The sequence below is a fragment of the Pogoniulus pusillus genome, chromosome 43, assembly GCF_015220805.1.
Source record: "Pogoniulus pusillus isolate bPogPus1 chromosome 43, bPogPus1.pri, whole genome shotgun sequence".
Taxonomy (NCBI): Eukaryota; Metazoa; Chordata; class Aves; order Piciformes; family Lybiidae; genus Pogoniulus; species Pogoniulus pusillus.
In genome coordinates, this window is record NC_087306.1 from 1,879,705 (window position 1) to 1,906,360 (window position 26,656).

Genomic DNA, 26,656 nt, shown 5'->3' on the forward strand with positions numbered 1-26,656 from the left:
CCCTGCCAGCTCCTGGCTGGTCCTTGGGGTCTCTGCCAGCCCTGCCAGCTCTGTGCCTCTCTCCCAGCCCCTGGCTGGTCCTTGGGGTCTCTGCCAGCCCTGCCAGCTCCTGGCTGGTCCTTGGGGTCTCTGCCAGCCCTGCCAGCCCTGTGGCTCTCTCCCAGCTCCTGGCTGGTCCTTGGGGTCTCTGCCAGCCCTGCCAGCTCTGTGCCTCTCTCCCAGCTCCTGGCTGGTCCTTGGGGTCTCTGCCAGCCCTGCCAGCTCTGTGCCTCTCTCCCAGCCCCTGGCTGGTCCTTGGGGTCCCTGCCAGCCCTGCCAGCTCTGTGGCTCTGTGCCAGGAGGCCTATCCTGGTGCCCACCCCATAGCTGTGCATCCCCAGGCAGTGAGGATGGCTCCAAAAGCTGCATCTTTAGGACAAACACTGGCATGGGGCAGGGGAGGAGGGGAAGGGGGGGGAAGGGCAGATAAAAGCCCTGCCCGCGGGGAGGTCGAGGCAGCAGGGCACAAACTGTTCCCTGTCCTTTCTGCGCTGGACTTTTCTGGGCCCCTGACACCACAAACAATCCTTTTGTCCCCGCCATAAACAAGAGGAGGTCGCTGGAGGAGAACAAAGAGGAGGATTGAGCGGCAGGGCTCAGCTGAGCGCCAAGCGCCTGACCAGCCCCACGCTGCCTGCAGCCCTGCCACAGCCCCACGCACCCACAACCCCCCCACGGCCCCCCCCAGCTCCTCCCTGGGCCTTTTTCCCACCCTTCTGCACAGGAAACATCTTCGCGATGGGAGCAGAGTGGGAAAGGTCCTCCCGAAAGTGGAGCTGTGCTGGGGGCTGCAAGGGAGGGGATGCTGCAGCTCTGCCCTGCTCAGCCCCCACCTGCAGCGCTGCAGCCACCCCTGGGGGCGCAAGGAGGGACCTGAGGCTGCTGGAGAGGGCCCAGAGGAGGCCACCAGGATGGGCAGAGGCTGCAGAAGCTCCCCTGTGGGGGGCACAGGCTGGCAGAGTTGGGGCTGGAGAGGAGAAGGCTGCAGGGAGAGCTGAGAGCAGCCTGGCAGTGCCTGGAGGGGCTGCAGGAGAGCTGGGGAGGGACTTGGGCTTGAGGTGCCAGGAGGGGACTTGGGACAAGGGTTTGAGGTGCCAGGAGGGGACCTGGGACAAGGGCTTGGGGTGCCAGGAGGAGGGAGAATGGATTTGGGATGGGAGAGGGGAGAGGGAGAGTGGAGAGGAGGCAGAAGTTGGGGAGAGGAGGCAGAAGCTGGGAAGAGGAGGCAGAAGTTGGGGAGAGGAGGCAGAAGCTGGGAAGTGGAGGCAGAAGCTGGGAAGTGGAGGCAGAAGCTGGGAAGAGGAGGCAGAAGCTGGGGAGAGGAGGCAGAAGCTGGGGAGAGGAGGCAGAGTTGGGGAGAGGAGGCAGAAGTTGGGAAGAGGAGGCAGAAGTTGGGGAGAGGAGGCAGAAGCTGGGAAGAGGAGGCAGAAGCTGGGGAGAGGAGGCAGAAGTTGGGAAGAGGAGGCAGAAGCTGGGAAGTGGAGGCAGAAGCTGGGGAGAGGAGGCAGAAGCTGGGAAGTGGAGGCAGAAGCTGGGGAGAGGAGGCAGAAGCTGGGAAGAGGAGGCAGAAGCTGGGAAGTGGAGGCAGAAGCTGGGGAGAGGAGGCAGAAGTTGGGGAGAGGAGGCAGAAGCTGGGAAGAGGAGGCAGAAGCTGGGGAGAGGAGGCAGAAGCTGGGGAGAGGAGGCAGAAGCTGGGGAGAGGAGGCAGAAGCTGGGGAGAGGAGGCAGAAGCTGGGGAGAGGAGGCAGAAGCTGGGAAGAGGAGGCAGAAGCTGGGGAGAGGAGGCAGAAGCTGGGGAGAGGAGGCAGAAGCTGGGAAGTGGAGGCAGAAGCTGGGGAGAGGAGGCAGAAGCTGGGGAGAGGAGGCAGAAGCTGGGGAGAGGAGGCAGAAGCTGGGAAGAGGAGGCAGAAGCTGGGGAGAGTGAGGCTGGGCAGAGCCTGGCACAGGCTGCCCAGGGAGGCTGTGGGGCACAGAACCACCTAAGGGATCTCTGATCTCTGATCCCTGATCCCATTCTGTGCTCCACAACCTCCCTGGAGCTGCCCCAGGCCAGGCTGGATGAGTCCCTTGGCAGCCTGGGCTGCTGCAGCCATCCCTGGGCACGGCACGGGGTTGGCACTGGATGACCTTGAAGATCCCTTCCAACCCCTCCAGGAGTCCCTGGTGCCAGCCCAAGCCTGCCCACAGCCCTCAGCGTGGCAGGGCAGGACTCATCCTCCTGGCTCAGGGCAGCTGTTTGGCATTCCTGGCCCCTGGGCACCCACGGAGGGGGGAATGCCAAGCACTCTGCTGGGCACAGGCCCTGCCCTGCCAGGCCACGCAGCCTGTGTGCCCACGGGGCACAAAGCAGAGGTGGCAGTGCCCTGCCAGGGAGGGCTACACCAGAGCCACTCTGCCCAGAGGCTTTCCCTGGCTACAGCAGCAACTCCCAGCGGGAATCAGCCCTGGGAAGCCTTTCCTGAGCCTCCTGGCATGGGGGGCACAGCCCCCGGGCTGCAGTGCCAGCCCCACGCTGGGCACTGGCCCCAGGCAGGGTCACTGGTCCCATACTGGGGTCACTGGTCCTATATTGGGGTTACTGGCCCCAGGCAGGGTTACTGGTCCCACATTGGGGTTACTGGTCCCATATTGGGGTCACTGGTCCCACATTGGGGTTACTGGTCCCATATTGGGGTTACTGGTCCCACACTGGGGTTACTGGTCCCACACTGGGGTTACTGGTCCCAGGCAGGGTTACTGGTTCCATATTGGGGTTACTGGTCCCATATTGGGGTTACTGGCCCCACATTGGGGTTACTGGTCCCATTTTGGGGTTACTGGTCCCATATTGGGGTTACTGGCCCCATACTGGGGTTACTGGTCCCATATTGGGGTTACTGGCCCCACACTGGGGTTACTGGCCCCACATTGGGGTTACTGGTCCCATTTTGGGGTTACTGGTCCCATTTTGGGGTTACTGGCCCCATACTGGGGTTACTGGTCCTATATTGGGGTTACTGGTCCCACACTGGGGTCACTGGTCCCACACTGGGGTTACTGGTCCCACATTGGGGTTACTGGTCCCACACTGGGGTTACTGGTCCCACATTGGGGTTACTGGTCCCATACTGGGGTTACTGGTCCCATATTGGGGTTACTGGTCCCATATTGGGGTTACTGGCCCCATACTGGGGTTACTGGTCCCATATTGGGGGTACTGGTCCCACACTGGGGTTACTGGTCCTGTATTGGGGTTACTGGTCCCATATTGGGGTCACTGGTCCCATATTGGGGTTATTGGCCCCACACTGGGGTTACTGGTCCCACACTGGGGTTACTGGTCCCATATTGGGGTTACTGGTCCCAGACAGACACCACACTGGGGTTACTGGTCCTATATTGGGGTTACTGGTCCCATACTGGGGTTACTGGTCCCATATTGGGGTTACTGGTCCCATACTGGGGTTACTGGTCCCACACTGGGGTTACTGGTCCCACATTGGGGTTACTGGTCCCATATTGGGGTTACTGGTCCCATATTGGGGTTACTGGTCCCACACTGGGGTTACTGGTCCCACATTGGGGTTACTGGTCCTATATTGGGGTTACTGGTCCCATACTGGGGTTACTGGTCCCATATTGGGGTCACTGGTCCCACACTGGGGTTACTGGTCCCACATTGGGGTTACTGGTCCCATATTGGGGTCACTGGTCCCACACTGGGGTTACTGGTCCCACACTGGGGTTACTGGTCCCACATTGGGGTTACTGGTCCTATATTGGGGTTACTGGTCCCATACTGGGGTTACTGGTCCCATATTGGGGTTACTGGTCCCATACTGGGGTTACTGGTCCCACATTGGGGTTACTGGTCCCATATTGGGGGTACTGGTCCCACACTGGGGTTACTGGTCCTGTATTGGGGTTACTGGTCCCACACTGGGGTTACTGGTCCCACACTGGCATTACTGGTCCCATACTGGGGTTACTGGCCCCATGCTGAGGTTACTGGTCCCATATTGGGGTTACTGGCCTCATGCTGAGGTTACTGGTCCCATATTGGGGTTACTGGTCCTATATTGGGGTTACTGGTCCCATATTGGGGTTACTGGTCCTATATTGGGGTCACTGTTTCCATATTGGGGTTACTGGTCCCATGCTGGGGGTGCTGGTCCCATACTGGGGTCACTGGTGCTATATTGGGGTCACTGGTCCCACACTGGGGTTACTGGTCCCATACTGGGGTTACTGGTCCTATATTGGGGTTCCTGGTCCCACACTGGGGTTACTGGTCCCATACTGGGGTTACTGGTCCTATATTGGGGTTACTGGCCCCAGACAGACACCACACTGGGGTCACTGGTCCCATATTGGGGTTACTGGTCCCACACTGGGGTCACTGGCCCCATGCTGGGGGTGCTGGTCCCACACTGGGGTTACTGGTCCCACGGGGAGGGTCTCAAGCCCCACGAGAGGGTCTCAAGCCCCCGGGGACGGTCCCAGGCCCCACCGGGAGGGTCTCAGACCCACGAGGAGAGTCCCAGCCCCCACGGGGAGGATCTCAGTCCCCACGAGAGGGTCTCAGGCCCCCGGGGACAGTCCCAGCCCCCACGGGGAGGGTCTCAGTCCCCACGAGAGGGTCTCAGGCCCACGGGGACAGTCCCAGGCCCCACGGGGAGGGTCCCAGGAGGGTCCCAGGCCCAGCTCAGCCTCGCAGGCGGCTCCGGTCTCGGTCTCCGCTGCGGCCCCGCCCCCAGGGGGAGCTCTCCCCCGGCCCCCCCCCGGCCCCCCCCGGCCCCTCCCCGCTCCGCCGCCGCCGGGGGCGTGGCCACCGCTTGCGCCGCTCCCATTGGCTGAGCTTCCCCACGCCCCGCCCCCTCCCCCTCGCCCCTCCTCCCCCTCGGCGGGGCGCGACGCGGGCGCGCTCCCTGCAGAGCGTTCCGGCTGGAAACGGCGGCGGCGCGGCGGAGTTCCGGGCGGTGCGGCGGCGGCGGCGGAGTTCCGGGCGGTGCGGGGTTCCGGGCGGCTCGGTCCCTTCCCGCCTCCCTTCCCCCCCTTCCCCTCCCCCCCCCCCCGGTCCTCCCCCCGCACCGGGAGCGCGGCCGCGGCGGTCAGGGCCGGGAGCGGAGGGCCATGGAGCCGCGCACAGGTAACGCCCAGCGGTGTCCCGGCAGCGGGAAAGTTTTGTAGCGGGGCCCAGGCGGAGGCCTCGGGGTCCCGGCGCGGCGGGTCCCGGGCTGGGGGCGGGGGGGGCGGCCGCGGTGCTGCCTCGGTTGGATCCCCCTGGGTAGGCAACGGGAGCTCGGGATGGGGGAGGTGCTCCTTGTGCGGCCACAGGTCCCCCGGGGCTGTGCCTCGGTCGCGGCCGGAGCCGGTTGGGCCCCGGGGGTGCGGGGTCCCGGTTCAGGGGTGCAAGCTCGGGGGTGACCGAGCTGCCGTTCGTCGAGACCGGACCTCTCCCGCCTCTGCCGGTGCGGTGCGGAGCCCTCCCCGCTCCCCTCCCGAGCTCTTCCCGGTGAAGCGGTGCCCGGAGCGGGGCGCTCGGGGGGGGGGCTCCGGCACGGCGGGGCCGGTCCAAGGCTCCAGGCTGGATTAAATCCCTCCGGGAGCAGGGCAGGAGCTCGGTTTCACCACCGGGAGGGCTGTGACGGGGTCAGGGTTGGGTCTCCGGGCGGCTCCGTCCCGGTGTCAACTCGAGCGGGCGAGCGGCAGGCGGCGGCGGCTGCGAAGCGACCTCACCGGGGGCGGTTTAGGGTCCGAGCGGGGACCTCACCGGGGGCGGCTTAGGGACCTAGCGGGGACCTCACCGGGGGCGGCTTAGGGACCTAGCGGGGACCTCACCGGGGGCGGTTTAGGGTCCGAGCGGGGACCTCACCGGGGGCGGTTTAGGGACCGAGCGGGGACCTCACCGGGGGCGGCTTAGGGACCGAGCGGGGACCTCACCGGGGGCGGTTTAGGGACCGAGCGGGGACCTCACCGGGGGCGGTTTAGGGTCCGAGCGGGGACCTCACCGGGGGCGGCTTAGGGACCGAGCGGGGACCTCACCGGGGGCGGTTTAGGGACCGAGCGGGGACCTCACCGGGGGCGGCTTAGGGACCGAGCGGGGACCTCACCGGGGGCGGCTTAGGGACCTAGCGGGGACCTCACCGGGGGCGGCTTAGGGACCGAGCGGGGACCTCACCGGGGGCGGTTTAGGGACCGAGCGGGGACCTCACCGGGGGCGGCTTAGGGACCTAGCGGGGACCTCACCGGGGGCGGCTTAGGGACCGAGCGGGGACCTCACCGGGGGCGGTTTAGGGTCCGAGCGGGGACCTCACCGGGGGCGGTTTAGAGACCGAGCGGAGACCTCACCGGGGGCGGCTTAGGGACCGAGCGGGGACCTCACCGGGGGCGGCTTAGGGACCGAGCGGGGACCTCACCGGGGGCGGTTTAGGGACCGAGCGGGGACCTCACCGGAGGCGGTTTAGGGACCGAGCGGGGACTCCTCGGTGCTTTCCCCGCGGCTCGGACCGGACCCAAGGCGGTCACCGCTGCGGGTCCCGCACGGCTCCGCCGCCGCCGCCTTCCTCTGCTCTAACCGGAGGCAACTTCGCTGCCCCGAGGGGTTCGCTCCCGGTGCGGAGCCGCCGCTTGGGCATTCACCGACCTCGGTGGGACCGGGGCTGGGGGGGAGGGGGTGTCACTGCTTGCCCCCCCGCCCCCGGGGCTGTGCCTGCGTTCGGCTCTGGCTGCGAAGCTTCCAAATGGACCCCCGAGGCTTTCCCCGCCGTGCCCCCGGGCAGTGTCTCCGGTGGGTCGTTACCGGCGGCTCCGCCACCGAGCCGAGGGGCTCCGGACGAGGGCGATGCTGAGGCCGGCGCTGACTCACCGGCTCCGGTGGCTCGAATCCGGTGCTAAAGGGGAACGGCCGAGCCGTGGGAGGCGCTGAGGGCAGGAGCTCGGTAACGGGACGGGACGCAGCCCCCCCCCGCCCGCCCCGGCCCCGGGCACGGCCAGGCCAGGTTGTGTTTGATCCGCTCGGTGCAACGGGCTCGGGAGGTGGAGGCTCGGAGGGGGTCCGGTGGGCAGCGGTGCCAGAGCCAGGGGATGGGTTGGAAGGGAGCTCAGAGCTGCTCCAGCTCCGAGCCTCCTGCCCTGGCACCAGGGATGCTCAGCCCGGGGCAGCCGCAGCCTGTGCCAGGCTCTGCCCAGCCTCGCTCTGCGCAATTCCTCCCTCCTCTCCCCTTCCCTCCTCTCCCCTTCCCTCCTCTCCCCTTCCCTCCTCTCCCCTTCCCTCCTCTCCCCTTCCCTCCTGTCCCCTTCCCTCCTGTCCCCTTCCCTCCTCTCCCCTTCCCTCCTCTCCCCTTCCCTCCTCTCCCCTTCCCTCCTCTCCCCTTCCCTCCTCTCCCCTTCCCTCCTCTCCCCTTCCCTCCTCTCCCCTTCCCTCCTCTCCCCTTCCTCCTCTCCCTCTCCCCTTCCCTCCTCTCCTTTCCCTCCTCTCCCCTTCCCTCCTCTCCCCTTCCCTCCTCTCCCCTTCCCTCCTCTCCCAGCCCAAATCCATTCTCACTCCTCCTGCCCCTCCCAGCCCTTGTCCCAGGTCCCTCCCCAGCTCTCCTGCAGCCCTCCAGGCTCTGCCAGGCTGCTCTCAGCTCTCCCTTGCAGCCTTCTCCTCTCCAGCCCCAACTCTGCCAGCCTGTGCCCCCCACAGGGGAGCTTCTGCAGCCTCTGCCCATCCTGGTGGCCTCCTCTGGATCTTCTCCAGGTCCCTCCTTGTGCTGGAAGCCCCCAGGGGGGGCTGCAGTGCTGCAGGTGGGAGCTGAGCACAGCAGTTGTTGTGCTTTCAGCGTGGGGAACTCTTCTCTGCCTTTGGAGCTTCCTTTCCTCACCCTGGTACCAACTCAAATTGCCTGCCTGGGGTGGAGACTTTGAGCAGAGCTCTCTCAGGCTGGTGGTGCTCAGCCTGGAGAAGAACAGCCCAGAGCCAGGCAGGCTGGCAGAGAGCTCCAGGCTCAGCCATGCCAACCTCTCCCCCAGCCCTGCCCAACCAACCAGACCATGGCACTCAGTGCCCCCAGCCAGCCTTGGCTTCAGCACCCCCAGCCATGGGCACTGCACCACCTCCCTGGGCAGCCCATGCCAGTGCCAATCACTCTCTCTGCCAACAGCTTCCTCCTCACACCCAGCCTCAGCCTGCCCTGCCACAGCTTCAGCCTCTGTGCCCTGCTTCTGGCCCTGCCTGCCTGGCACCAGAGCCCAACCCCAGCTGGACACAACCTCCCTGCAGGCAGCTGCAGGCAGCAATCAGCTCTGCCCTCAGCCTGCTCTGGGCCAGGCTGCACCCCCCCAGCTCCCTCAGCCTCTCCTCAGAGGGCACAGCCCCAGGCCCCTCCCCAGCCTTGCTGCCCTGCTCTGGGCACCTGCCAGCCCCTCAGCAGCTCTCTGCAATGCAGGAGCCCAGAGCTGGGCACAGCACTCCAGGGGGGGCCTGAGCAGTGCCAGCACAGGGGCACAAGAACCTCCCTGCTCCTGCTGCCCACACTGCTCCTCAGCCAGCCCAGGCTGCCCCTGGCTCTGCTGCCCACCTGGGCACTGCTGCCTCCTCTTCAGTCTCCAAGGAGGATGAGGATGGTGCTCTTCATGCTGCCTTGGCTGCTGTTGGGTTTGCTTTCTGCTGGCAGTTTCCAGCCTGCAGGTGCTGTAGGAGGTGGCTTTGGGCTCCATGGTGAGGAGCTGGAAGGTGTCCACTCAGCAACTGCTTTGGCTCTGACAATCCCAGCGTGGGGGTGGGAAGGGACCCTCTGGAGAGCATCTCCTGCCCCTGCCCCCCCCAGCCCCAGCAGGGACCCTCTGGAGAGCATCTCCTGCCCCTGCCCCCCCCAGCCCCAGCAGGGCACCCCCAGCAGCTTGCCCAGCAGCACAGTGCCCAGGGCAGGCCTTGGCAGCTCTGCACACCAGGAGGCTCCACAGCCTCTCTGGGCAGCCTGCTCCAGCCTCCTGCACCCTCACAACAAACAACTTTCTCCTCCTGCTCACACACAACCTCCTGCCTGCCACTTGCTGCCCCTTGGCACCACTCCCAAGGTGCCAGCCCCAGCCTCTTGCCCCCCCCACAGCCTCTTGCTGAGCACTGAGAACTTCTCCAGACCCTTCCCCACCTTCCTTGCCCTTCTCTGTGCCCTGCTCCAGCTCCTCAATGCCCTCCTGGCACTCAGCAGCCCAACCCTGCCCCCAGCACTGCAGCTCTGCCCTCCCCAGTGCCCAGCCCAGGGGCACAATCCCTGCCCTGCTCCTCCTGGCTGCCACTTGCTGCCCCTTGGCACCACTCCCAAGGTGCCAGCCCCAGCCTCTTGCCCCCCACCCCCCCAGCCCCTTCAGCTCAGAGCCCCTCTGGGGCTGCTCTCCTGCAGGCTCTCAGCCCCAGGGCTCAGCCTTTGCTCCTGCCAGAGCTGCTCCAGGCCCCTCAGCACCTTCCCAGCCTGCCCTGGACTCTGCCCAGCAGCTCCCAGGCCCTCTGCAGCTGGGGGGAGCCCAGAGCTGGCCCTGGCACTGCAGGGGTGGCCTCAGCAGGGCACAGCAGAGGGGCAGCAGAACCTAACCCTTGCCCTGCTGCTGCCCACACTCTGCTGCCTGCCCCCAGCAGACCCTTGGGGGCTGCTTGCCCATGGGGGCACCCTGCTGGCTCCTGGGCACCCTGCTGGCTCCTGGCTCTCCCCGGGGCAGAGGTTTAGCTCTTGGCCCATTTTAGCTCTGGCCTCACCCCTGGGCTTGCTTTGGCTCCTGCCTCTCTCCAGCAGTGTCTTCCAACAGCAGAGGAGGAGGAGGAGGAGGAGGAAGAGGCAGGAGGAAGCCAGGCCTGGAGTGCTGTGAGGAGCAAAGGAGGTGAAATGTGGTGGCTGTGACCTGCTTTGTGGCAGTGCTGCTGCTGAGCAGTGCCAGGGGACCCAGTGAGGACAGGGAGTGCTGGGCTGGCCCAGGGAGCCAGCTGGAAATAGCAATGCCCTGATTGCAGCAGGGGAGGCTGCCCCAGGGTGCTGCTGCCCTGCAGCTGGGCTCACATCTGGGCCCAGGCCACAGCCAGCAGAGAGCCTCAGAGAGGGCTTTGGTCAGAGAGGAATTGGCCTCAGGTTGTCCCTGGGGAGGGTCAGCTTGGCCACGAGGGACAGTTTGTGCCCTGCAGGAGTGGGCAGGCACTGGCCCAGGCTGCCCAGGGAGGTGGTGCAGTGCCCGTGGAGGTGGTGCAGTGCCCATGGAGGTGCAGTGCCCATAGAGATGCAGTGCCCATGGAGGTGGTGCAGTGCCCAGGGAGCTGCAGTACCCATGGAGCTGCAGTGCCCAGGGAGGTGGTGCAGTACCCATGGAGGTGGTGCAGTGCCCAGGGAGATGCAGTGCCCATGGAGGTGGTGCAGTGCCCAGGGAGATGCAGTGCCCATGGAGGTGGTGCAGTGCCCAGGGATGTGCAGTGCCCGTGGAGGTGGTGCAGTGCCCATAGAGATGCAGTGCCCAGGGAGGTGTTGCAGTGCCCAGGGAGCTGCAGTCCCCATGGAGCTGCAGTGCCCAGGGAGGTTGTGCAGTGCCCATGGAGGTGGTGCAGTGCCCATGGAGGAGGTGCAGTGCCCGTGGAGGTGGTGCAGTGCCCAGGGAGGTGCAGTGCCCAGGGAGGTGCAGTGCCCATGGAGGTGGTGCAGTGCCCATGGAGCTGGTGCAGTGCCCATGGAGCTGGTGCAGTGCCCAGGGAGGTGCAGTGCCCAGGGAGGTGGTACAGTGCCCGTGGAGGTGCAGTGCCCATGGAGGTGGTGCAGTGCCCATGGAGGTGGTGCAGTGCCCGTGGAGGTGGTGCAGTGCCCAGGGAGGTGATGCAGTGCCCAAGGAGGTGGTGCAGTGTCCAGAGAGGTGGTGCAGTGCCCAGGGAGGTGATGCAGTGCCCAGGGAGGAGGTGCAGTGCCCAGGGAGGTGGTGCAGTGCCCAGGGAGATGCAGTACCCATGGAGCTGCAGTGCCCGTGGAGGAGCTGCAGTGCCCAGGGAGGTGCAGTGCCCATGGAGGTGGTGCAGTGTCCCTGGAGGTGGTGCAGTGCCCAGGGAGATGCAGTACCCATGGAGCTGGTGCAGTGCCCAGGGAGGTGGTACAGTGCCCATGGAGCTGCAGTGCCCATGAAGGTGTTCCAGACCCCTGTGGCTGTGGCACTGGGGTCATGGTTTGGTGCCCACAGTGAGGTTGGGTTGGTGTTGGAATGGATCTTCTCCAACCCCAACCACTGCTGTGCTTCTGGGGGGTGCCAGGGTGAAGGAGGGTGCCAGGAGAGGGGCAGGGGCAGCAGGGGGTGGGGATGAAGGCAGTTGGAGGTCATCACCAAGCCCCATGGAGCTGAGGTCCTCCTGAGCCTGGCACCTCCATTGCCAGGGCTTGGTGTGGGAATCAGGATCATGGAATTGCTTCTCTTGGGTTCTCTGAGCTCCTCCAGTCCCACAGCAACCCAACCCCACCGTGGGCACAGTGCCATGGGCACTGGGCTTGAGCATCCCCAGCCATGGGCACTGCAGCACTGCCCTGGCAGCCTGGGCCACGTCCTGACCCCTCCTGCAGGGCACAAACTGTCCCTGGTGGCCAACCTGAACCTGCCCTGAGGCCATCTCTGGGCCTGTGCCTTGTCCCTTGGCACCAGAGCCCAACCCCCACCTGGCTGCAGCCTCTTCTCAGGGAGCTGCAGAGGCCAAGGAGGCCTCCCTCAGCCTCCTCCAGGCTGAACAGCCTCAGCTCCCTCAGCTGCTCCTCCCAGACCCTCCTAGGTGCCTCCAGACCCTCCTAGGAGCCTCCAGACCCTCCTTTGAGCCTCCATATCCTCTGTTCCCCAGACTCTCTTCTTCCAGACCCTCCTTTGAGCCTCCAGACCCTCCTAGGAGCCTCCAGACCCTCTGTTTCCCTCCTGCAAGCCTCCAGACCCTCCTAGGAGCCTCCAGGTCTTCTGTTCCCCAGACTCTCTTCTCCCAGACCCTCCTGGGACCTTCCAGCCCCTCCTTTGAGTCTCTAGATCCTCTCTTTCCCTCCTGGGACCCTCCAGACCCTCCTCTGAGCCTCCAGGTCCTCTGTTTCCCTCCTGGGACCCTCCAGCCCCTCCTTTGAGTCTCTAGATCCTCACTTTCCTTCCTGGGACCCTCCAGACCCTCCTTGGAGCCTCCAGGTCCTCTGTTTCCCTCCTGGGAGCCTCCAGACCCTCCTTTGAGCCTCCAGGTCCTCCTAGGATCCTCCAGATCCTCTGTTCCCCAGACTGTCTTCTCTCAGACCCTCCTAGGAGCATCCAGACCCTCCTAGGTCCCTCCAGATCCTCTTTGAGCCTCCAGGTCCTCTCTTTCCCTCCTTTGACCCTCCAGACCCTCCTTTGACCCTCCAGACCCTCCTTTCAGCTTCCAGGTCCTCTGTTTCCCTCCTGGGAGCCTCCAGACCCTCCTAGGACCCTCCAGACCGTCCTAGGATCCTCCAGATCTTCTGTTCCCCAGACTCTCTTCTCCCAGACCCTCCTGGGACCCTCCAGCCCCTCCTTTGAGTCTCTAGATCCTCTCTTTCCTTCCTGGGACCCTCCAGACCCTCCTCTGAGCCTCCAGGTCCTCTGTTTCCCTCCTGGGAGCCTTCAGACCCTCCTTTGAGCCTCCAGACCCTCCTAGGATCTTCCAGGTCCTCTGTTCCCCAGACTGTCTTCTCTCAGACCCTCCTAGGAGCATCCAGACCCTCCTAGGACCCTCCAGACCCTCTTTGAGCCTCCAGGTCTTCTCTTTCCCTCCTGGGAGCCTCCAGACCCTCCTTTGACCCTCCAAACCCTCCTTGGAGCCTCCAGGTCTTCTCTTTCCCTCCTGGGACCCTCCAGACCCTCCTTTGACCCTCCAGACCCTCCTTTCAGCCTCCAGGTCCTCTCTTTCCCTCCTGGGACCCTCCAGACCCTCCTTTGACCCTCCAGACCCTCCTTGGAGCCTCCAGGTCCTCTCTTTCCCTCCTGGGACCCTCCAGACCCTCCTTTGACCCTCCAGACCCTCCTCTGAGCCTCCAGGTCCTGCGTCCTGCAGTCTCCGCCAGCAGTTGCAGAGCTGCAGGCTCTTCTCTGGCCCCCCAGGGCGATGTTGGTGGCTCTGGGAGGCTGCTGCTGCCTTGCCCCCCGTGGGGCAGGAGCTGCCTGCTGCAGGCTGCAGCACCTGGCTGGGGCTGGGGGCAGGAGGTGGAGGTTTGAGGTCAGGGCAGGTTGGCTGCGGCGCTGCTAATCCGGCGCTGCCCTTAGGTAAGCTGCTGGTGGCAGGGCAGGGCTGCAGGGCCAGGGCCAGCTCCTTGGGCTCATGGCAGGGAGGAGGAAGTGAGGAACCTCCCCTGAGCTCCTTCAGGTCTGCCTTGTTTGGAGCTGAGCCCCAGGAGGAGCTTCCTTGGCTGGTAGGGAAGGGCAGAGCAGGGCTGGGCTCACCTCCAGCTCGTTCAGTGCGTCCCAGCGTGGTGGGGCTGGAAGTGACCTCTGGAGAGCATTCCCATGCCTGGAGGTGTTCCAGAGCATTCCCATGCCTGGAGGTGTTCCAGAGCATTCCCATGCCTGGAGATGTCCCAGAGCATTCCCATGCCTGGAGGTGTTCCAGAGCATTCCCATGCCTGGAGGTGCTCCAGAACATTCCCATGCCTGGAGATGTCCCAGAGCATTCCCAAGCCTGGAGGTGTCCCAGAGCATTCCCATGCCTGGAGGTGTCCCAGAGCATTCCCATGCCTGGAGGTGTCCCAGAGCATTCCCAAGCCTGGAGATGTCCCAGAGCATTCCCATGCCTGGAGGTGCTCCAGAGCATTCCCAAGCCTGGAGGTGCTCCAGAGCATTCCAATGCCTGGAGGTGTCCCAGAGCATTCCCATGCCTGGAGGCATTCCAGAACATTCCCATGCCTGGAGGTGCTCCAGAGCATTCCCATGCCTGGAGGCATTCCAGAGCATTCCCATGCTTGGAGGTGCTCCAGAGCATTCCCATGCCTGGAGGCATTCCAGAGCATTGCCAAGCCTGGAGGTGTTCCAGAGCATTGCCAAGCCTGGAGGTGCTCCAGAGCAGTCCCATGCCTGGAGGTGTTCCAGAGCATTCCAATGCCTGGAGGTGCTCCAGAGCATTCCCAAGCCTGGAGGTGTTCCAGAGCATTCCAATGCATGGAGGTGCGCCAGAGCATTCCCATGCCTGGAGGTGCTCCAGAGCATTCCCATGCTTGGAGGCATTCCAGAGCATTCCCAAGCCTGGAGGTGTCCCAGAGCATTCCAATGCCTGGAGGTGCTCCAGAGCCACACAGAGGTGGTGCTGAGGGCCAAGGTTAGCCTCAGCCCTGGGGGCCTTGGGGAAGGGTTGGAGTGGATGAGCTTGGAGAGAGACCTCTGATGAGGGAGTCTGAGCCAGGAGTGGTTTGGAGCTGAGGCAGCCTGGTGCTGAGCTGAGCTGTGCCTGGTGCTGAGCTGTGCCTGGTGCTGAGCTGAGCCTGGTGCTGAGCTGTGCCTGGTGCTGAGCTGAGCTGTGCCTGGTGCTGAGCTGTGCCTGGTGCTGAGCTGTGCCTGGTGCTGAGCTGTGCCTGGTGCTGTGGGCACTGCCAGAGGGAACTGGGGGGGTGCAGCCTGCAGAGGAGAAGGCTCCAGGGGCAGCTGAGAGCTGTGGCAGAGCCTGAAGGGAGCCTGCAGGGAGGCTGCAGAGAGCCTTTGGCTGAGGGAGTGTGAGGCAGGCCCAGGGCAGTGGTTTGGAGCTGAGGCAGAGCAGGGCAGAGTGGAGCTGAGGCAGGAGCTGGGCAGCAGCAGGGAGGGCAGAGGCTGGCACAGGGTGGGCAGAGGCTGGCACAGGGAGGGCAGAGGCTGGCACAGGCTGCCCAGGGAGGCTGTGGCTGCTGCTGCCTGGGGGTGCTGAGGGCCAGGCTGGAGGAGGTGCAGCTGAGAGCTGCCCCTGCCTGTGGCAGGAGCTTGGAGCTGAGCCCTGAGGTCCCTCCCAGCCTGGGCCCTGCTCTGCCTCTGTCCCTCTCTGCTCTCAGCACCTCCTGTGCAGCTCTCTGCTGCCTGCTGCAGCCGCCAGGGCTTGGTGCTCAGGGCAGGGCTCTGCACCCCCCAGCTCTGCACTGTGTCCTCCCTCCCTGCTTGCAGCCTGCTGTGGGGGCAGAGCTGCTGCTGGGCAGCTGCAGCCTTCTCCAAGGCTCTGCTCTGGGCTCCCTTTGGCCTCGCTGGAGCTGGCCCAGGCTGAGGACATCTCCCCCTGGAGCAGGAGCTCAGCCAGAGGGGGAGCATCCTCCTGGCCCTGCCTGTGGCTGCAGAGAGACCCCCCCCAGCCCCGGCCAGAACCTGTGCCTGGTGCTGAGCTGTGCCTGGTGCTGAGCTGTGCCTGGTGCTGAGCTGAGCCTGGTGCTGAGCTGTGCCTGGGCTGAGCTGAGCCTGGTGCTGAGCTGAGCTGAGCCTGGTGCTGAGCTGTGCCTGGTGCTGAGCTGAGCCTGGTGCTGAGCTGAGCCTGGTGCTGAGCTGAGCTGTGCCTGGTGCTGAGCTGAGCTGAGCCTGGTGCTGAGCTGAGCTGTGCCTGGTGCTGAGCTGAGCTGAGCCTGGTGCTGAGCTGAGCCTGGTGCTGAGCTGAGCTGAGCCTGGTGCTGAGCTGAGCCTGGTGCTGAGCTGAGCCTGGTGCTGAGCTGAGCTGAGCCTGGTGCTGAGCTGTGCCTGGGCTGAGCTGAGCCTGGTGCTGAGCTGAGCTGAGCCTGGTGCTGAGCTGTGCCTGGGCTGAGCTGAGCCTGGTGCTGAGCTGAGCTGAGCCTGGTGCTGAGCTGAGCCTGGGCTGAGCTGAGCCTGGTGCTGAGCTGAGCTGTGCCTGGTGCTGAGCTGAGCTGTGCCTGGTGCTGAGCTGAGCTGTGCCTGGTGCTGAGCTGTGCCTGGTGCTGAGCTGAGCTGTGCCTGGTGCTGAGCTGAGCTGTGCCTGGTGCTGAGCTGTGCCTGGTGCTGAGCTGTGCCTGGTGCTGAGCTGTGCCTGGTGCTGAGCTGAGCTGTGCCTGGTGCTGAGCTGAGCTGTGCCTGGTGCTGAGCTGAGCTGTGCCTGGTGCTGAGCTGAGCTGTGCCTGGTGCTGAGCTGAGCTGTGCCTGGTGCTGAGCTGTGCCTGGTGCTGAGCTGAGCTGTGCCTGGTGCTGAGCTGCTCCTGGTGCTGAGCTGCTCCTGGTGCTGAGCTGAGCTGTGCCTGGTGCTGAGCTGCTCCTGGTGCTGAGCTGAGCTGAGTCTGGTGCTGAGCTGTGCCTGGTGCTGAGCTGTGCCTGGTGCTGAGCTGAGCCTGGTGCTGAGCTGAGCCTGGTGCTGAGCTGAGCCTGGTGCTGAGCTGCTCCTGGTGCTGAGCTGCTCCTGGTGCTGTGCTGTGCCTGGTGCTGAGCTGTGCCTGGTGCTGAGCTGAGCCTGGTGCTGAGCTGCTCCTGGTGCTGAGCTGTGCCTGGTGCTGAGCTGAGCCTGGTGCTGAGCTGAGCCTGGTGCTGAGCTGCTCCTGGTGCTGAGCTGCTCCTGGTGCTGAGCTGCTCCTGGTGCTCACATCCCAGAACAGTTCTGTTTGGAAAACATCTCCAAGAACATCAGGTCCAATCCTGCACCCAGCAGTGCCAGGGCAGCACCACCAGCCCATGGCACTCAGCACCACAGCCCCAGGGCTTGGGAACCCCTCCAGGGCTGGGGACTCCACCACTGCCCCTGGGCAGCCTGGGCCAGGCCTGGGCCAGCCTCAGGGGGCAGAAATTGCTCCTCATGGCCAAGCTGAGCCTGCCCTGGGGCAGCCTGAGGCCATCTCCTCCTGTGCTGTGCCTTGCTCCTTGGGACAAGAGCCCAACCCCCACCTGGCTGCAACCTGCTGAGGAGGTCTGGGGAGGACCAAAAGGTCTCCCCTCAGCCTCCTCCTCCCTCAGCACTGAAGGGTTCCAGGTCTCTGCCTGCTGCTGGGGAGGGTGAAGCTGTTCCCCAGCCCAAGGAGGAGACCTCTGCCTGGTGCCTGCTGCTGCTCAGGGTGTGGTGACCGAGGGAGGCTTCTGTTTGTGTAGGGCTGGAGCTGGGCACAGTGCAGAGCCAGCAGTGACTCACAGCTCAGCTGCACTGCAGCCACCAGCACTGCCCCAGCCCCCCCAGCAGCACTGCCCCAGCCCCCCCCAGCAGCACTGCCCCAGCCCCCCCCAGCAGCACTGCCCCATCCCCCCCCAGCAGCACTGCCCCAACCCCCCCAGCAGCACTGCCCCAGCCCCCCCCCAGCAGCACTGCTCCAACCCCCCCCAGCAGCAGCACTGCCCCATCCCCCCCCAGCAGCACTGCCCCATCCCCCCCAGCAGCACTGCCCCATCCCCCCCAGCAGCACTGCCCCAACCCCCCCAACAGCAGCACTGCCCCATCCCCCCCCAGCAGCACTGCCCCATCCCCCCCAGCAGCACTGCCCCATCCCCCCCAGCAGCACTGCCCCAACCCCCCCCCAGCAGCACTGCCCCTACCTCCCCCAGCAGCACTGCCCCATCCCCCCCCAGCAGCACTGCCCCATCCCCCCCCAGCAGCACTGCCCCATCCCCCCCAGCAGCACTGCCCCATCCCCCCCAGCAGCACTGCCCCATCCCCCCCAACAGCAGCACTGCCCCATCCCCCCCCAGCAGCACTGCCCCATCCCCCCCCAGCAGCACTGCCCCATCCCCCCCCAGCAGCACTGCACATACCTCCCCCAGCAGCACTGCCCCAACCCCCCCCCAGCAGCACTGCCCCAGCCCCCCCCAGCAGCACTGTCCCAGCCCCCCCCAGCAGCACTGCCCCAACCCCCCCCAGCAGCACTGCCCCTGCCCCCCCCCAGCAGCACTGCCCCATCCTCCCCCACCAGCACTGCCCCAGCCCCCCCCCAGCAGCACTGCCCCATCCTCCCCCACCAGCACTGCCCCAGCCCCCCCCCAGCAGCACTGCCCCAATCCCCCCCAGCAGCACTGCCCCAATCCCCCCCCAGCAGCACTGCCCCATCCCCCCCCAGCAGCACTGCCCCATCCCCCCCCAGCAGCACTGCCCCATCCCCCCCCAGCAGCACTGCCCCTGCCCCCCCCAGCAGCACTGCCCCATCCCCCCCAGCAGCACTGCCCCTGCCCCCCCCCCGCAGCACTGCCCCATCCCCCCCCAGCAGCACTGCCCCTGCCCCCCCCCAGCAGCACTGCCCCTGCCCCCCCCCAGCAGCACTGCCCCAGCCCCCCCCAGCAGCACTGCCCCAGCCCCCCCCAGCAGCACTGCCCCAACCCCCCCCCAGCAGCACTGCCCCAGCCCCCCCCAGCAGCACTGCCCCAACCCCCCCCCCCCCAGCAGCACTGCCCCTGCCCCCCCCAGCAGCACTGCCCCTGCCCCCTGACCATGGCACTTGGGGCCACGATTTGGTGCCCATGGAGGTGTTGGGTTGATGCTGGCCAGGAGGGCTCTGCAGAGGGACCTGGGATCAGATGGGCACAGGCCAATGCCAGCAGTGTGAGCAAGTGCCAGTGCCAGGCTCTGCCCTTTGGCCACAGCAACCCCAAGCAGCTGCAGGCTGGGGCCAGAGTGGCTGAGAGCAGGCAGGCAGAGAGGGCCCTGGGGGTGCTGGCAGAGAGGAGCTGCAGAGGAGGCAGCAGTGCCCAGGTGGGCAGCAGAGCCAGGGGCAGCCTGGGCTGGCTGAGGAGCAGTGTGGGCAGCAGGAGCAGGGAGGTTCTTGTGCCCCTGTGCTGGCACTGCTCAGGCCAGCCCTGGAGTGCTGTGCCCAGCTCTGGGCTCCTGCATTGCAGAGAGCTGCTGAGGGGCTGGCAGGTGCCCAGAGCAGGGCAGCAAGGCTGGGGAGGGGCCTGGGGCTGTGCCCTGTGAGGAGAGGCTGAGGGAGCTGGGGGGGTGCAGCCTGGCCCAGAGCAGGCTGAGGGCAGAGCTGATTGCTGCCTGCAGCTGCCTGCAGGGAGGTTGTGTCCAGCTGGGGTTGGGCTCTGGTGCCAGGCAGGCAGGGCCAGAAGCAGGGCAGAGAGGCTGAAGCTGTGGCAGGGCAGGCTGAGGCTGGGTGTGAGGAGGAAGCTGTTGGCAGAGAGAGTGATTGGCACTGGCATGGGCTGCCCAGGGAGGTGGTGCAGTGCCCATGGCTGGGGGTGCTGAAGCCAAGGCTGGCTGGGGGCACTGAGTGCCATGGTCTGGTTGGTTGGGCAGGGCTGGGGGAGAGGTTGGCATGGCTGAGCCTGGAGCTCTCTGCCAGCCTGCCTGGCTCTGGGCTTCTATGACAGAGCTCAGCAAGGACCTCAAAGGAGCAGTTTGCAGGCTGCAGGAGGCCTTTGCCTGCAGGAGGTGCAGCAGGACACCCAGGGAGGGGTTCATGAGGGGCCTGGGGAGAGGTCTTCAAGGTCCTGAAGGACCTGGCAAGGTGAATCCAAGAGCTCCTGGAGAACCCAGAAGGGTTGAGTGGCATTGAGGGAAGCTGTTGGCATGGGCTGCCCAGGGAGGTGGTGCAGTGCCCATGGCTGGGGGCACTGAGTGCCATGGTCTGGTTGGTTGGGCAGGGCTGGGGCAGAGGTTGGCATGGCTGAGCCTGGAGCTCTCTGCCAGCCTGCCTGGCTCTGCCTCCACGGCTGGAGGTGTTTCAGAGGAGCCTGCATGGGGCACTTGGTGCCAGGTTTGGTCCATCAGGACTTGGTGCTGGGTTGGGCTCTGGCAACTCCAAGCTCTTCTCCAACCTGCTTCCTTCTGGGCACCCTCCTGGGCTGGGTGAATGATTTCTGCTCTCTCTGACCTGCATCCTCCTGCTCCTGCTCTCCCTCCCAGGCTGACCCCAGGCTGCCCTGAGCCCAGCTGCCAGCAGGGGTCCATGAGCTCAGCTGCTCGGCTATGGACATCGTCCTCTCCGACTTCGTGCGCTCCACGGGGGCAGAGCCAGGGCTGGCCAGAGACCTGCTGGAGGGTAAGCAAAGGGGGAGGGAAGGGGGGAGAGGAGGAGGAGGAGGAGGATGGGAAGGAGACAAAAAACAAGGGTTGGAGCCCTGGGTGCTGCTCCCTGCAGCCTGGGTGCTGCTCTGCAGGCCCTGGGTGCTGCTCTGCTGGCCCTGGGTGCTGCTCTGCTGGCCCTGGGTGCTGCTCTGCTGGCCCTGGGTGCTGCTCCCTGCAGCCTGGGTGCTGCTCTGCTGGCCCTGGGTGCTGCTCCCTGCAACCTGGGTGCTGCTCTGTTGGCCCTGGGTGCTGCTCTGTTGGCCCTGGGTGCTGCTCTGCAGGCTCTGGGTGCTGCTCCCTGCAGCCTGGGTGCTGCTCCCTGCAGCCTGGGTGCTGCTCTGCAGGCTCTGGGTGCTGCTCTCTGCAGCCTGGGTGCTGCTCTGCAGGCCTTGGGTGCTGTTCCCTTCAGTCTGGGTGCTGCTCTGCAGGCCCTGGGTGCTGCTCTGCAGGCTCTGGGTGCTGCTCTGCAGGCCTTGGGTGCTGCTCCCTGCAGCCTGGGTGCTGCTCTGCAGGCCTTGGGTGCTGCTCCCTGCAGCCTGGGTGCTGCTCTGCAGGCCCTAGGTGCTGTTTGTTCAGCCTGGGTGCTGCTCTGCAGGCCCTGGGTGCTGCTCTGCAGGCTTGGATGCTCCTCCCTGCAGCCTGGGTGCTGCTCTGCAGGCTCTGGTTGCTGCTCTGCAGCCTGGGTGCTGCTCCCTGCAGCCTGGGTGCTGCTCTGCAGGCCCTGGGTGCTGTTCCCTGCAGCCTGGGTGCTGCTCTGCAGGCTCTGGGTGCTGCTCTGCAGCCTGGGTGCTGCTCTGCAGCCTGGTTGCTGCTCCCTGCAGCCTGGGTGCTGCTCCCTGCAGCCTGGGTGCTTCTCTGCAGGCCCTGGGTGCTGCTCTGCAGGCCCTGGGTGCTGTTCCCTGCAGCCTGGGTGCTGCTCTGCAGGCTCTGGGTGCTGCTCTGCAGCCTGGGTGCTGCTCTGCAGGCTCTGGGTGCTGCTCTGCAGCCTGGTTGCTGTTCCTGCAGCCTGGGTGCTGCTCTGCAGGCCCTGGGTGCTGCTCTGCTGGACCTGGGTGCTGTTCCTTCAGCCTGGGTGCTGCTCTGCTGGCCCTGGGTGCTACTCCCTGCAGCCTGGGTGCTGTTCCTTCAGCCTGGTTGCTGCTCTGCAGGCTCTGGTTGCTGCTCTGCAGCCTGGGTGCTGCTCTGCTGGCCCTGGGTGCTGCTCTGCTGGCTCTGGGTGCTGCTCCCTGCAGCCTGGGTGATGCTCTGCAGGCCCTGGGTGCTGTTCCTTCAGCCTGGGTGCTGCTCCCTGCAGCCTGGGTGCTGCTCTGCAGGCTCTGGTTGCTGCTCTGCAGCCTGGGTGCTGCTCTGCTGGCCCTGGGTGCTGCTCTGCTGGCTCTGGGTGCTGCTCCCTGCAGCCTGGGTGCTGCTCTGCTGGCCCTGGGTGCTGTTCCTTCAGCCTGGGTGCTGCTCCCTGCAGCCTGGGTGCTGCTCTGCAGGCTCTGGGTGCTGCTCCCTGCAGCCTGGGTGCTGCTCTGCAGGCCCTGGGTGCTGTTCCTTCAGCTTGGGTGCTGCTCTGCTGGACCTGGGTGCTGTTCCCTGCAGCCTGGGTGCTGCTCTGCAGCCTGGGTGCTGCTCTGCAGGCCCTGGGTACTGCTCTGCAGGCTCTAGGTGCTGTTCCCTGCAGCCTGGGTGCTGCTCTACTGGCTCTGGGTGCTGTTCCCTGCAGCCTGGGTGCTGCTCTGCAGGCTCTAGGTGCTGTTCCCTGCAGCCTGGGTGCTGCTCTGCAGGCCCTGGGTGCTGCTCTGCAGCTTAGGGGCTGGTGAGGATGATGATGGAGAGATGGCAGCTGTCTCCCTGCAGTGCTGCTGCTGTTCTCCCTCAGCTTCCTGCTCTGTGTCCAGCCTGGGTGCTGGGAGGCACTGCTGGCCCAGGGGATGCTTTCCCTTCCTTCATCCTTTCCTCTCACACTGAGCAGCAAAACAATCAGCAGCAGGTCCTGAGCCCTTCAGGAGGGTAGGGCAGGCTGGGGGAGCTGGGGGTGTCCAGGCTGGGGAGGAGAAGGCTGCAGGGAGAGCTGAGAGCAGCCTGGCAGTGCCTGGAGGGGCTGCAGGAGAGCTGGGGAGGGACTTGGGGCAAGGGCTGGGAGTGGCAGGAGGAGGGAGAATGGAGAGTGGAGAGGAGGGAAGAGAGAGTGGAGAGAAGGGAAGGGAGAGAGGAGAGGAGGGAAGGGAGAGTGGAGAGGAGGGAAGGGAGAGGGGAGAGGAGGGAAGAGAGAGTGGAGAGGAGAGAAGGGAGAGTGGAGAGAAGGGAGAGCAGAGAGGAGGGAAGGGAGAGCAGAGAGGAGGGAGGAATGAGTGAGGCTGGGCAGAGCCTGGCACAGGCTGCCCAGGGAGGCTGTGGCTGCCCCCAAGCTGGAGGTGTTCCAGGCCAGGCTGGGTGAGGCCTGGAGCAGGCTGGGCTGGGGGAGCTGTCCCTGGGCATGGCAGGGCTGGAGCTGGAGGAGCTCTGAGCTCCCTTCCAGCCTAAACCTTTGGCTGAGGCCATGCAGGAGCAGCTCTGGGTGAAGGTTTCTGCTGTGGGGTTTTGGAGGCTTCTTTTGGGTCCTTATCCAGGCAAAGCCATGCTGGGAGCTGGGTGGTGCTGGTCCTGCTCTTCTGCTGGTGATGGTGACTTGGTGGTGCCAACAGGTAGGTGCCAGCCACCATGGGCAGAGCCAGAGGATGATGAAGAATGGCCACAGTGTCTCCTCCTCATCTCTGTAAGCACTGCTGGGGGAATGGCTCCAGCAATGGCCTGGGAAGTGGCATCAGGGGACACATCTGAGGGATGGAGCCACCCACGGGGCAGCTGCACAGGCTGCAGAAGTGGGCAGCTGGAACCTCCCTCCTGGGGAAGAGTTTTCCTCCTCTCATCTCCAATCCAAACCTGCTTCTCCTGGAGCTTGCTGCTGGGGCTTTAGTGTCTGTCCCTTGTGCTGCTGGGGCCTGATCCTTCTCTTCCCTGCCCATGGGAGGTGACTCCTGCCCCAAGGATGGGTCCTGCCTCTGGGAAAGCAGCAGGACAGGTTGGGAGGGGATGTGCTGGAGGGCAGCCCCGTGGGGAGAAGGACCTGGCAGGGCTGGTGGGCACCAAGTCCTCTCTGGCACAGCAAAGGGCCCCAGTGGCATCCTGGGGGCACAGAGAAGAAGAGTGTGGGGCAGCAGATGGAGGAAGGTTCTCCTCCCCCTCTACTCTGCCCTAGTGAGGCTCCACCTGGAATATTGGATCCAGTCCAGAAGGGGCAGAGATCTGCTGGAGAGAGTCCAAGGGAGGGCTGCAGGGATGCTGCAGGGGCTGCTGAGGAGAGGCTGAGGGCCCCTGGGGCTGCTTAGTCCGGGGAGGAGGAAGCTGGGAGGGGACCTGGGCAATGTCTGTAGGTAGCTGAGGGCTGGGGGTGAGGAGGGCAGGGGCAGGGCCAGGCTCTGCCCACTTGTGCCCTGGCACAGAGTGAGGGGCAGTGGAGGGACACTGCAGCACAGGAGGCTCCACCTCAGCACGGGGAAGAGCTGCTCGAGTGTGAGGGTCCCAGAGGCCTGGAGCAGGCTGCTCACAGAGGCTGTGGAGTCTCCTCTGGAGCCTTTTCCAGCCCTGCCTGGATGTGTTCCTGTGCCACCTGCACTGCACTCTCTGCTCCTGCTCTGGCAGGGCTGGACTGGAGCCTCTCTGCAGGTCCCTTCACAGCATCACAGCTCAGAGGTCGGAAGGGACCTCCAGAGACATCCAGCCCAGCCCCCAACAGCCTCAGGTCTGCTACTGGGGCTGGGGTCTGATGCCTCTCTTCCTGGAGGCTGGGATCTGATTCCTCTCTTCCTGGAGGCTGGGGTCTGGTTCCCTCTCTTCCTGGAGGCTGGGATCTGATGCCTCTCTTCCTGGAGGCTGGGGTCTGATGCCTCTCTTCCTGGAGGCTGGGATCTGATGCCTCTCTTCCTGGAGGCTGGGGTCTGGTTCCCTCTCTTCCTGGAGGCTGGGATCTGATGCCTCTCTTCCATGATGAGGCTGGGATCTGATTCCTCTCTTCCTGGAGGCTGGGGTCTGATTCCTCTCTTCCTGGAGGCTGGGATCTGATTCCTCTCTTCCTGGAGGCTGGGATCTGATTCCTCTCTTCCTGGAGGCTGGGATCTGATGCCTCTCTTCCATGATGAGGCTGGGATCTGATTCCTCTCTTCCTGGAGGCTGGGGTCTGATTCCTCTCTTCCTGGAGGCTGGGATCTGATTCCTCTCTTCCTGGAGGCTGGGATCTGATTCCTCTCTTCCTGGAGGCTGGGATCTGATGCCTCTCTTCCTGGAGGCTGGGATCTGATGCCTCTCTTCCTGGAGGCTGGGATCTGATGCCTCTCTTCCTGGAGGCTGGGGTCTGATTCCTCTCTTCCTGGAGGCTGGGATCTGATTCCTCTCTTCCATGATGATGTTGGGATCTGATGCCTCTCTTCCATGATGTTGAGATCTGATTCCTCTCTTCCCTGATGTTGGGATCTGATTCCTCTCTTCCTTGATGCTGTTGGGATCTGATTCCTCTCTTCCAAGATGATGTTGGGATCTGATTCCTCTCTTCCCTGATGTTGGGATCTGATTCCCCTCTTCCAAGATGATGTTGGGATCTGATTCCTCTCTTCCATGATGAGTCTGGGAATTGATTCCTCTCTTCCATGGTGATGTTGGGATCTGATTCCTCTCTTCCAAGATGATGTTGGGATCTGATTCCTCTCTTCCATGATGAGTCTGGGAATTGATTCCTCTCTTCCCTGATGCTGTTGGGATCTGACTTCTCTCCTGCTCTTGATCCTTTCCCATCTAGGCAAGAACTGGGACCTGAGTGCAGCCCTGAGTGACTTCGAGCAGCTGAGGCAGGTCCATGCTGGGAACCTTCCTCCTTCCTTCAACGAGGGAAGAGGCTGCAGAGGCCCTGAGAAGGAGGCAGCTCGGCCAGGGAGGCCTCCCCTGCAGCGCCAGGATGACCTCGTGCAAGGTGAGGGCACAGAGCAGCTCAGTGCTGCAGACCCAGCACAGCTTCCTCTTCCTCCTCCTCCTCCTCCTCCTGCCTGACAGCTTGGACCTGCTGGAGGTGATCCAGACACTGCCAACCTCAAAACACCTCCTGAAGGCAGCTGGTGGCAACCTGGGCTGGGCACTGGGTCTGGGCAGGGCTGGAATCCTGGGGGGCAGATTTGGGCTCGTTGAGGAGCCAGAGAAGGGCAACAAAGGTGGGGAAGGGCTTGGAGAAGAGGCTGGGGAGGGGCAGCTGAGGGAGCTGGGGGTGGTGAGGCTGAGGGGAGGCCTCATTGGCCTCTGCAGCTCCCTGAGAGGAGGCTGCAGCCAGGTGGGGGTTGGGCTCTGGTGCCAAGGAACAAAGGACAGGGCAAGAGGAGATGGCCTCAGGCTGCCCCAAGGCAGGTTCAGCTTAGCCATGAGAAGAAACTCTTCCACTGAGAGGGTCTCAAAGCCTGGCTCAGGCTGCCCAGGGAAGTGGAGTCCTCATCCCTGGAGGGGTTTCAAAGCCTTGGAGATGTGGTGCTGAGGCCATGGCTGAGCCCCAGCCTTGGTGGAGTTGGTTGGAGTCCAGGGAGACCTTAGAGCAGCTTTGCAGTGCCTGGAGGGGCTGCAGGAGAGCTGGGGAAGGACTCTGGACGAGGACTGAGAGTGGCAGGTTGAGGGACAGTGGCTTTGAGCTGGGAGAGGGGAGAGGGAGAGTGGAGAGGAGGCAGAAATTGTGGAGAGTGAGGTGGGGAGAGCCTGGCACAGGCTGCCCAGGGAGGCTGTGGATGGTTTAAGGCCAGGCTGGATGAGGCCTTGGGCAGCCTGTGCTGGTGGGAGGTGTCCCTGCCCCCCATGGCAGAGGGTTGGGGTAGATGAGCTTTGAGGTCACTTCCAACCCAACTCATTCTTAACAGGAGGCAGCAGTGCCCAGGTGGGCAGCAGAGCCAGGGGCAGCCTGGGCTGCCTGAGGAGCAGTGTGGGCAGCAGGAGCAGGGAGGTTCTTGTGCCCCTGTGCTGGCACTGCTCAGGCCAGCCCTGGAGTGCTGTGCCCAGCTCTGGGCTCCTGCATTGCAGAGAGCTGCTGAGGGGCTGGCAGGTGCCCAGAGCAGGGCAGCAAGGCTGGGGAGGGGCCTGGGGCTGTGCCCTGTGAGGAGAGGCTGAGGGATCTGGGGGGGTGCAGCCTGGCCCAGAGCAGGCTGAGGGCAGAGCTGATTACTGCCTGCAGCTGCCTGCAGGGAGGCTGTGCCCAGCTGGGGTTGGGCTCTGGTGCCAGGCAGGCAGGGCCAGAAGCAGGGCACAGAGGCTGAAGCTGTGTCAGGGCAGGCTGAGGCTGGGTGTGAGGAGGAAGCTGTTGGCAGAGAGAGTGATTGGCACTGGCATGGGCTGCCCAGGGAGGTGGTGCAGTGCCCATGGCTGGGGGTGCTGAAGCCAAGGCTGGCTGGGGGCACTGAGTGCCATGGTCTGGTTGGTTGGGCAGGGCTGGGGGAGAGGTTGGCATGGCTGAGCCTGGAGCTCTCTGCCAGCCTGCCTGGCTCTGGGCTTCTATGATAGAGCTCAGCAAGGACCTTAAAGGAGCAGTTTGCAGGCTGCAGGAGGCCTTTGCCTGCAGGAGGTGCAGCAGGACACTCAGGGAGGGGTTCATGAGGGGCCTGGGGAGAGGTCTTCAAGGTCCTGAAGGACCTGGCAAGGTGAATCCAAGAGCTCCTGGAGAACCCAGAAGGGTTGAGTGGCATTGAGGGA

The 26,656-nt window shown here is 64.8% G+C and overlaps 1 protein-coding gene across 1 annotated transcript in view; it reads left to right on the top strand.

Annotated features, from left to right (window-relative positions):
• The first annotated feature begins 4,975 nt into the window (after positions 1 to 4,975).
• OTUD7B (OTU deubiquitinase 7B) overlaps positions 4,976 to 26,656 on the top strand; it is a 52,003-nt gene continuing 30,322 nt past the window's right edge. The window contains exons 1-3 of the mRNA XM_064176028.1: positions 4,976 to 5,167; positions 19,760 to 19,895; positions 24,738 to 24,908. Coding sequence (XP_064032098.1) covers positions 19,823 to 19,895; positions 24,738 to 24,908 — 244 coding nt within the window. The 5' untranslated portion in view covers positions 4,976 to 5,167; positions 19,760 to 19,822. The remainder of the gene's footprint in view (positions 5,168 to 19,759; positions 19,896 to 24,737; positions 24,909 to 26,656) is intronic.